The sequence below is a fragment of the Zingiber officinale genome, chromosome 6A, assembly GCF_018446385.1.
Source record: "Zingiber officinale cultivar Zhangliang chromosome 6A, Zo_v1.1, whole genome shotgun sequence".
Lineage (NCBI taxonomy): Eukaryota > Viridiplantae > Streptophyta > Magnoliopsida > Zingiberales > Zingiberaceae > Zingiber > Zingiber officinale.
This window is the reverse complement of record NC_055997.1, coordinates 124,826,072-124,837,420: the sequence shown is the minus strand read 5'-3', so window position 1 is coordinate 124,837,420 and position 11,349 is coordinate 124,826,072. Positions and strand designations below refer to the sequence as shown.

The 11,349-nt window shown below is 36.3% G+C and overlaps 1 protein-coding gene across 1 annotated transcript; it reads right to left on the bottom strand.

The window, feature by feature from the left end:
* Positions 1 to 990: 990 nt before the first annotated feature.
* On the bottom strand, positions 991 to 10,576 carry LOC121997905 (ribonuclease J-like). The gene is made up of 17 exons (XM_042552573.1): positions 10,353 to 10,576; positions 9,606 to 9,834; positions 8,829 to 8,952; positions 7,763 to 7,819; positions 7,054 to 7,245; positions 6,888 to 6,965; positions 5,594 to 5,776; positions 5,444 to 5,524; positions 4,805 to 4,870; positions 4,593 to 4,685; positions 4,268 to 4,393; positions 4,051 to 4,164; positions 3,809 to 3,904; positions 3,640 to 3,737; positions 2,921 to 3,402; positions 2,268 to 2,695; positions 991 to 1,555 (listed from the first exon to the last, which is right to left on the bottom strand). The coding sequence occupies exons 1-17, from the start codon at positions 10,462 to 10,464 to the stop codon at positions 1,463 to 1,465; spliced, it is 2,652 nt and encodes an 883-aa protein (XP_042408507.1). The 5' UTR covers positions 10,465 to 10,576; the 3' UTR covers positions 991 to 1,462.
* Between the last annotated feature and the right edge of the window lie 773 nt (positions 10,577 to 11,349).

Genomic DNA, 11,349 nt, shown 5'->3' with positions numbered 1-11,349 from the left:
TCAAAGCATCCCTATAAAATTCCTTATTCAAAATTTTAGATAAAAAACTATTTTATTAAATTTAAATATTCATTTTTCATTATACAATACATCAATTTTCCTATAATTTATCATATCTTTATTTTTTTTTTCTCACCTCTATATTTTTATTATTATCTATGAAATGAAAAAGTAGAAAGTTAAAATTAAAAGAAATAATATTTTAATATTTAATGAATGAATTTTATTTTCTAAATTAAAAGAATACTATTTATAAAATTTAAATTTAAAAATAGATAGAATAGGTGATGTAAAGATTTTTTATATATAAAATATTAAAATTTAAAGAAATTTTGTTTAGAAAATCTAATGCAGATGCTCTCACAATCCATCCTAGATTATGAAAATGGAAATAAATCATGTGTATGTCATTCCTTTAAGTGTAGTTGTCCCATATAAATTGTGCATATACATTTCTCGAAAGAAATGCATACGCTCCTCCATTCTCGATATCCTTGCACCCATGAACCAATGATATATCGATAAAGTACTCTCGGATGGATCTAGTGGCTAACACATGAGGTGTTGTCACCAATAAAATCTGGGGTTCGAATTTCGATAAAATCAAGATAAATACTTTCCTTATGTGCTAGTCACTATTCCAAAGACTAGTAGCCGCCTGTAATTTATCTCCTTCGTATTAACCCTGGGACGAGTTGACAGGAACGTTGAGGATGAATATATTTATCTTTTACCACCAATGATGTATCGATAAACTTGCCAAGTCTATTCCCATGGTGGGAATAGACTTGGCCCGAGTGAGAGCAGCTGAAACACACATGAAGATCCACTTTTACTCCTACTGAACTTACAGTATTGCTTCCACATCTATGCCACGCCAGATGCCATCAACTGGCGATATCAAACAGTGATCAAAATAATCATTTGTCAATCAATAAATTGTAAATTTGATCTCACATTCAATGCGTGTCGCATGACATCAGCTATTAATTAACAAATCTGATTTCAGAAAATTTTAAAAAAATCTTGATAGTCTAAAATCGTAACTGATGTTTTTGAAAGCCTGGGAGGCTGTTTTGCAAACATACGACAACGAAACAAACTGAATTTTCCATCAAATCTATCTCAAATAAACTAAGGAACATTTGCAGGAAAAAAAATAAGTTTATATGTAATGGAGTTGCCACTTGCTAGAACAGCTTTCTAATGGACAAAGCCGTTCACAACAAAATCCTGGCAATGCCAGAGCCTTTCCTTTCTCCCCACCCTTGAAGCATAACCTGGAAGAACTTGGGGCTTCCTGAACCCTGATAAAATGAATGATCCACCCCTACAACCTTTCCAGCAGCGGCATCTGCACAGATATATTAGGTGCTCGTGTCGACTAATTGTTTGTCATGCCTCTTCTGCATGATGCACACACTTAATCTGATCGATGAAACAGAAGTCACCCAGTTTAGTCTCATTTTCTTGCTTGCCCACCAGCTGAAAGAGCTTTATCCATGGTGGTGAAGTAGGGCCAGGTCTTTTTACTCTTCTCATTACTTCTACTTTCCTGCAGAGGAAAAGTATCTTGAGCGAGAAAAAAGATTTAACAAATGCAAGGATCAAGGCAACAAAGAGCAGACAACGACAGAATAAGTTGCTGTTATGATACTTAGAACCTAAAAGTAATTTTAACACTTAGATAAGAGTTTCCTATTCTGGCAATTCCTTTTACCATCCACAGATGCATGATTGACAGGTTCTCCTCGAATCCCTTGGGATTCATTCCCTTAGGGAATAAGTTCCTCCCACCTAGGAGGCACCTGGGGTGAGCATATCACCTTTGCAGTTCTCCAGTTGCTGACAATCATGGCTTGGCGACCACGATCATGATTGAATGAAGCTGGGGTATTACATATCACATGCCAATCTCTCGTGAAGTCTTGCAAAGAATGTCATGTCTGATATTAGCACAATAAATCTCTTTTCTCGTCAACCAAAAACAAAAATCATCATTCGACATCAAGCCTTGTTTCCTAATTGGATTGGCTATATGAATCTTATGACTGCATTTAGCTCTAGTGCAAGACATTTAATTGATTGAATAATTATCTTTTATCTTCCAGTCTCCTAATGAATGATTGCATCCTGAACCAAAATCAAAGCATGCTTGGTAGAGGCATTGGTACGAGTATTATAGCAGATGATTTTGGTCCCATGAACTAGAATAGAAAATAATATCAAATATAGACAGGGAAATTTAAATGAGAAAAAAATGGTACCTCATATTTCTGAACAAGGGATGTCCAGAGAGACTTGCATTGTGCCGGAGACCTATTTATTCCATCGTTCAACATATCGGCAGATATTTCTTCCCACAGAACCATTCTAGCTTTAACAGTTTGGAATTTGTTATCCATTCCAACACGCAACTTTATCAGTCTTTTAACCTCTTCAGGCTTCCATTTGTTACGTTTCAAAGCTTTCTTAGGATTTAACGATTTGCTAGACCCCTTGCTACCAGTTGTTCCGTTTTTGTTACTATCCAGATTTTCTTCCAAGGCATTCCTATTTTCTTTTGTCACTTCGACAGGTGATGAGACTTTGACAAGTTCATCAATCTCCATTTCTGAGGATCTGTAAGCAGATTCGAAGTTGGAAAATGTAGTTTCAACCTCAGCTAGTGGCTGGTCGACATCCAAATCCTCCTCTAGATGAAAAGAGATAAAATATGAGCAGCAAGGTCATGTGTACGCATAAAAAATGCAAGAAGGCTAATGGATAAGGATTACATATGATCCAGTGCTAAACCTACCAACTAAGTTAGGACAGAAAAGAGAGAAATATATCTCCACCATAGTCTGGTGGTATATGTACGTATAGATCACACACGATAAAGGGAAAAAAGGAATTGCCAGATTAGTACGGATGCTACCTCCAGAAGACTCTGCAACAAGGCTGTCCTTTGTCATGGTAGAATCACTATCTTCATCAAACTCCCTGCTAGATGGAATCGAAATAGTATCTTCATCTGAGAGTGTGCTTGACTGCTTAGTCACATGTGGCCCATATGAATGAGCAAATGATCCAAAACCTCCATGAGACTTTCCAGATAACTTCTTCTGAAATTCTTCAGTTAGGACTCCAGCAGTGTTCTCAACTGCAATTGCAATGACTTCGGGCCTTTTGCTGCTGTATTTTCTTACAATCTTCCTCAGGACTTCAGATACAAGCCGTTCCATGTGTGTCAGTGGGCAATTCACAGGACAGCTTGATAGTGCAGCATGTGCAGCTTTATAAAGAGCATCCAGAAGTTTTCCTTTATCTAACCATAAGCAACGTGTTGTGATTCTTATCTTGCCTTTCAAACTTGGTTGTGATGAACCATTCACATATTCAGGCCGAAAAATCTCCATGCTGATTAAAAATGTAACAGTAGAAGCTTAATATATCATATTATCCATAACAGTAGCAAGCTAGTTTCGTTATTGCTGGTCAAATAATGAAAAATGATGCAAAAGTAGTTCAGCTTGAAATACAGCACAAATAGAATAGTCCTCGTGGTTACGCAGTGAACTTCATTGATAAACAATCAATGCAAATGTAGGAAAACCTTCTACAATAGAGTGTTGAGATTCAAAATTAATTGAATACCTGACAACAATGATACCATCTGATGCGATTCGTAATCTCTCATCAATGCAGAGTTCAGATGATGTTCCAAAAGCTTTATCACCATCACTATACATCAACTGCCATGGATCATGAGTGTTACTACAAACCAAAGGACCTCACAACACAAAGACGAGGTTGGATAGCAAACCTCCAATGCCTCCTTTCCCAGTGGAGAAAAACCATTAGACAAAACTCGCCTATTTCTTAAATGTGAAACACCAAGCATCTCACCATTCTTTATTACCTGCAATAAAAAAAAACAGCTACTAATTCATCAAAAGCTTGTTTAATAAGACATCCCAAATAGGTTTGATTCTGATATCAAAAGCTTGTCTGATAAGACACCTCACTGTTAATTACATAAATTTGGTGAAATACTGAATGACTTACAGTGGTATGCCGTATTCCAGTGGATTTTCCCAGTAATTCATGCTCTTTCAAAAACAAGAGCTCCCCATGAATGGGCAGAAAATGTTGAGGCTTCACTATCTTAAGAACTTCCTCCTACAATTGAGGAAACACTTACATCAGATTCACCTACAAGCTGGTAGTTTAATTGCATGAAGCAAGAGTTAATGGCCAAACAAACAAATTAAGAGAGACATACCAATTCTTCACGATAGGCATGACCAGAAGTATGAAGTCCAGCATTTTTTCCCATCATAATTGTGGGTCCGAGCTCTGTTATGCGGTTGAGCATCTTCATCACACGAGTCTCATTTCCAGGAATTACCTACAAGTGCACAGGAAGCACATTCAAAATTATATAAGCAAGCGCGCTGATGACATTAACACACAAATATAATATACAGAAAATTCAGGCAGCAAGAAATACACAAAGGAAATTCAGGCAGCAAGAAATACACCAAGACAAAGTACTTGAACATTAGTCAAAAAGAAGTCATCATATGTGGGCATTACAGAAGAATTACCTTAGCAGAATATAGAACCAAATCATCTTTTCCAAGTTTGACAGAGTGACTACCTCCAAAGGAAGCAAGATTTAGTGCAGCTCGCGGTTCTGCCTGACACAGTGATCAATGCATTCACATGCTTGCTATACAATGCTAGAAAAATATGCACTGTAGCGTATCCACAAGAATCGTGCAAATCAGCTTCCTGATAGAGGGCAGGACAATCTTACCTGAGAACCAGTTGTAACAATCAACAAATCTTTTGGAGCATAAGCATCGATATCCTCTATTTTCACCTATAAAAGAATTTGCCCAGATAAAAACAATTCAATTTTTTTTTCTTAAAGAAAAAAAATGATGCATTAACATGTCCTGGGTAGCAAAAACCACAGGAAATATCTTATACTATCAAGCCTTTTATTTTTCCTCCTTCCATGAAAATAAGACAAATTTTAATTTCTCTGCATGGTCCTTTCTTATGCTGCTAATATAGAAAAATGCATACATTCAGAGCTTCACAAATAAATGCATATAATAACACTTTTTTTGTTTTCTAATTGTTTCTCAACAGGATCCACATATTTAACCACTCCATGCTCGATAATGTACCATAAACGCCGATGAGATCATCAAAGAATGTAAATTACATACATGTATCAAGCGAGGCTATTATTTGATATTAGAATAATGTTATCTGTGTAAAATGATTGAGATGTTTGAATATAGAGTATTATTTACATCATCCTACAAACCCCATGCAAGTTTAGAATAGAGAAATTCCAACAATTCACAACCCTAGTTGGCTAGTTGTAATTAACAATTTCTTAACTTGTAAGTTGCATAACTGCCAAGAAGAATATTATTCGTACCAAGGTAGAAGGATCTATTGGTGCTTTTCCATCCTTGAACGCAGCATCCAAGTAAGTTCTCAGAGACATGCCAACTAACACCTGTTGATTGATTAATCAGAGAACTGAATCAGAAAAATAAAAGAAAATAATAAATGAAGAGCAGCTTACCATTTTCCGTCCAGTTAAATCAGCAGCAGCTTTCACACTTCCAAGACGATGTATGTTAGAAGCAAATTGTGTCGTTATGACTCTTCCTTTTGCCTCTGAAATATAGCGCAATAGTGCATCTGCCACAACAGTCTCACTGATAGATCTTCCAGGTGATAGTACATTAGTTGAGTCACTCATCATCTGCAAAGGAGTGGGTTTACTGCTTCATTCTTCAATCTAAACTTTTCAAAAGATCCAGAAAAATATAGGGCAGGACAAAATATGTAACCGCTGTAGTATCCAGAAAGATGATATTTTCTTTCATAATCAGTACAATAGCAAGAATTAGAGATAGGAACAGTATGCCCGACATTTTATCAGAATTGAACCCTGACTTTGATAGATTGCTATCGGCCCTTGAGGTTATATCACATAGAGAAAATCATGCACAATTGTACAAGTCATAGTTGAGAGTATCAATAGGACCCACTTGGTGCATTAACAACTAATTTTGCATGGTAATCTGGAATACCAAAATTAAGATCCAAAGGCGCACCCAATTTTTCCATGACAAGTTTATTAGTGATATAACATATTACAAGAACACCAAAAGTCTGGTAAAATACATTTTTACCACACCCAAAGATGGTAATCAGGATTCCGGATTAATTTGACAATTTATATAACCAAGTAGAAACATGAGTAACATAAGTACTAAGGTTCCCCTTTACATGGAATTCTACAGGATTACCTAATACCAAATACAACAGAGTTAGGTATTGGAACTGAATACATGAAAATTATAATCAATAACATATCATTTGGAGCAAAGTACCCATCAACCAGTGCCAAAATAATTTTTCTTTGCAAGAATAAGGGCAATCTGGTACATGAAGCTCCTACTAATGCAGGTCCCAGGGAAGGGTCTATTGTACGTAATCTTATCCTACATTGCAAGAGGTTGTTTCTGTGACTTGAACATGTGACTACCCGATCACACGGCAACAACTTTGCTTTGCAAGAATGTTAATCAAAAAAGAAAACTAAGTCTATAAGCTATCAGCAATGACTGCAACATCGAGGAAAGAAATATGCCTCTGGTAGCATTTCAAGAGGATGACTTCTGTGAGTAATATAGCTGTTGCATAGAGCTCAATATTCATGTAGCAGGTCCTAAATAATTGGGAAGATTTATGATTATGATGATAATGAACAAAAGAATGGGATATGATCGGTCATTCCTACAGTCTGTAGTAAATATTGCAGGCGGAAAAAAGAGCACAAAATTTTAGAAGTGCACTAGCATAGTTACCAAAGTCACGCCTTCCTTAGAAAGCTGCTCCAAAGCCTCACGATCAAAAATTTTGCCATCTAGTGGCGACTCATCAATCTATAAAATCAGTCGCCCTCTTAGCCACCAAAAGAAATAGTACTTATAAAAACATAAAATAAAATGGAACTAATCATAGATGTTTTACCTTCCAGTCACCAGTATGAAATATTGTACCATCACTGCAGCGGAGCACCAACCCACAGCAATCAGGGATTGAATGGGTTACTCGGATGGGTTCCACTTCAAATGGACCAGCATGAAATTTTCTTCTCACCTTAAATTCCTTAAGCCTTGATGGAACAAAAATTCCAAACTCTTTCAGGCGCTTTTTGATTAGCTGCTCAAGTGTAGGACACTTCAAATTAACCAGGGTCCAGAGAAAGTTAAAAAAAAATAATAAGCAAGAAAGATCCAGATAGAGGATGAGCCACGAGAAAATGCACAGATACCATTGAGGAATTAAACACTTCAATCAAAAGAGATGAGGTATACATAGCTAATGCATACTAGACAGGAATTATTGTTGTCCGAAGAACACCAAAACCATGCACAAATAGGAAATTATCGAGTTTTCATAACCATAAATCATGTAGCACAAAAAAGGGAAATGCAATTTTGGACAACCATGATGCAATCCAGAATCTTAATGCACCGGAAAGGAGAAACCGTTTCAAATCAAGAACTTGTTTGACATAACTGGCATATGTGACAGGTTGAGGTGTCCAGCTGATATTAATGCATATCAATAAGTTTGAGATACTAATTAATTTATTATTTGTAAGAAGATAGAACTTAGAAGCCCTTCACTTTATATCCTATAACTGTACCTAAAAAGCAAAATTTGATATTCCTACCTCCATTGTGAAGGATGAAGTAAATATTGGAGTGTGGGAATCCAGAGCTGGAATAACCTGTGAACATGTTCCAGAAAAGCAAAATTTATCAGACAAATAGATGGCATTTTGATGTCTAGACAACTTTTGCTAAAGAGTTGAAGCTATATCTAATTTCAAAAAATGAAGAAAAAGGGTCCATCTTCATCTTCAAGAAACAACAAATTTTTTATGGGCATTTCTATGGAGCGCAGATATTTCAAGAGGTGCATTCAGGTAACATAAGTTACACAGATGAAGAGCATAACTTAAAAAAAAAAAAAAAATCTAAAAAGCAGACTGTTGTTTGCTGGGAAAAACATCTCCCAGCCTATACCTAAAAGAAATAAATAATCTGAAGAATACACTACTAACCAGACCAGTCACCCGTCAGTATGAATTCAGCATTTACTTGCACAAAATAGAATAGCAGATAGGTGATAGAGAAGTTGTCACCATGATCGACACATGGAATAGCCAAAAATCAAAATAAAACAAAATTAGGCATTCTTCTCTCCCTCCTTTTACATATAAAATTTAGTATTAACTTGGAATGAAAGTATCCGTACTTGGTCTCTATAAGATGTACTTTTTCTTGAGAATTTTTAACAGATTATGAAAATGCTGCATGTTTTGTGTTAGGTATGTTGGTATCTGATTTGAGCTTGGACTTTTGAATCCTATTTTGAAAAGAATAGGTAAATATGTTATAGGAGAAGGTAACTACACAATTTGTTTTTCCTTTTTTGTTGATTAACTTAGCTTATTCTACAAAGCCAGCGTCAGCATTCTGAAAAGCCATGTAAAAATTACCACAGTCAGCATTCTGAAAAGTCATGTAAAAATTAACTTAAATGAGAACCGGGAAAGGTGGACACTGACACATAGGAACTTGGCAATGTGAAACAATGAAAAACATATTTTTCGAGCATTATAAAAAACAAACATAGTTGCCTATTCCAAATAATCCTCTTGAAATATTATAAGAAGAGAATCACATTGGTCCCAATATAAAATAAAAATATTCAAGATGAGATAGCAAGATTACCCATGGCAATGCACCAATATGATCCTCGTGGCCATGCGTTATAATAACTGCTTCAATCTTATGACTCCATCTTTTGATGAATGTTGTATCAGGTACAATCTTTTGAACTCCAAACTCATCATAGCTGACATGCATATAAACCAAAAATATATATATAAACAAATTTGAGATGTCTATATAGAGAGAAGCAGATCATGCAAAAGAATTTGTAAGATATGAGGAGAAAACAGTGGGACTGATATGAATAATGGAGATCACGTATAAATTGTACGAATGTCAATATGCCAATTACCATAACTAGGATGGAAGTAAGCTTACACGACTCACAGAGCATACCAGCAGAAAAAGAAACACAAATACAAAAATAATAAAGAACAACTTTTTTTTAAGTAGATATTTCTAGCAAGTGCTCATGCGACTATAATTCTAAGGTTCTGCACCACTGCACGTGCCTCACAAAAGTGCATCTACAAAATTTTCAAATGGGACACCTGAAGACGTTCCACCCCAGAAAATATTCTCAATTAATTTAATTTAATTTCCTGAGATTCCAAAAGTGAAGGACAGAGTATGGTTTCCTTTTCAACATATTTGTGCAAGAAACAACATGTTTCTTGTTCATTCAGTGTTTGAGGGAACGGGCCTCATGGTTCTATAGATTGCAAACAACCAATTTTAACCAATAATAAAAGGTGATCAATAAAGCACTTTTCCAAACAAACCTACCAATCAAAGAGCTACAAATTGAGTAACCATATGTTAAATATGTATACATACTCTGGGAACATGATGCCTGCATCAATCAAGATGTAACGGTCAAAGTTTCCTACAAGCATGCAATTCATGCCAATCTCACCCAAACCACCTATTGGGAGAACCCGGAGTGGTGGGCCATCTAGTCCTTCATAAAACTGTTCAAGTTTGCGTTGGATTGAATCTTCCATACTTTTCCCTGCACCCTCAGTTCTTCTGCGTCTTCTACGTGGCGCTTTTGATTCTTTGCCACCTAAAATAATGCAAATGTAGAAATTCAATCATCAACAAAAACACAGTGCATCCACACAGTAATGCCTTCGTAGCAGAGTAGCATGTTCTAACTTCTATGTTGATTGGTTAATAGAAGAGGGATATAACATACATTAAACCAAAAATCATTATTAAAATGACAAAATGTTTAACTCCGACTAACAATAGCATTTAGTTTCCAGCGTAAATCCGAACATAACCAACAAGAAAGGAAATGACATTAACCAACAATTCCGTAGCACGCAATAGCCCAATAAAGATAGCACACAGGAACCAGCCAACAAGAAAGGAAATGGCATTAACCAAGATCATAGCTTTTTCAACAAACGTTGTAAATGTTAACACAAGCATGAATTTTGACACTTATCGTCTCGACAAATAAAGTTTTGATTTTTGGAAATTACAGCGACTAAGTCACAGTCTTGCGAGAGCTGGGGCATCGAATCAAGGAAATTCAACAGATTAAAAGACGACAAGGAAGGACATGAACGCACGAACCTGGGAGCATGGGAGGAGAACGCAGTGAGCACCATACGGCGGTCCTTGGAACAGTGAACGGCCGCGAAAGGCAGAAGGGGAAGAGCGGCGGGAGAGTGGAGAGGGAAACCATGATCCCCCGACGGAGGAGGAAGGAGAGGAGGTAGGCGGGTCGGGCAGTGACGGGGGAGGGAGTGAGGAAGAGCCTCCTCTCTTCGTGTGGGGAAATGGTGGCTTGGAGCAGAACCGAAATATCTTATCGCATTTCGGCCCCAAACACGTGAGGAGGATCACTTTTAACGGTGAGATTCCGGCTTTGATATGCGTGTCTGGATGATCACAATTTCTCGCTTTTTTTTTTTAAAAAAAAAGTTAACAGGTAAAGATATTTTAGATATTTTTATAGTTCTTATATTCTTTTTAAAACCCCAATATAATATTTATAAATTGCTAAATATTTTTTTGTCTGTTATTAAAATTTGATATGGCATGCAATTTTTTTATTTTTTAAAAATAGAAAAATGGAGACGGGCTATGACGTCAACTTGAGACAACTGGGTAAGTGTTCGATAAGTTTCGAGAACTTGGGCCTATTGGAGCTCAGGCCTGAGCTTGGTAAAGGTGCGTCTCACTAATGGGCCTGAGCCATTCAGCCCGTTAACATTCTAATATAACATTCTAATATTCAGCCCGTTAAAAAATCACGGAGGGCTTAATCCGCAACACATGGAAGGGTTGTGACAACCATCGTGCTATTTCATATCAACTGAAAATCGACCGATAAAAATACACGTGTATAAATCAACTGTGTTAGTTCTTGGTATTCGAACACTCTAGGAGAAAGGAGGAGGTAAATAGTTCATCTCGCTTTATTAAAAATAATTTACAGCGAAAATCACGAAGCAAATTCTTCCAATGCTAACACAAAAGATTTATTTAGTATCAATCTTAAGATGAAGTGACTATTACAAAAATCCACACATGAGCACATTCTCTTATATCAAAAACATTCTTTCTC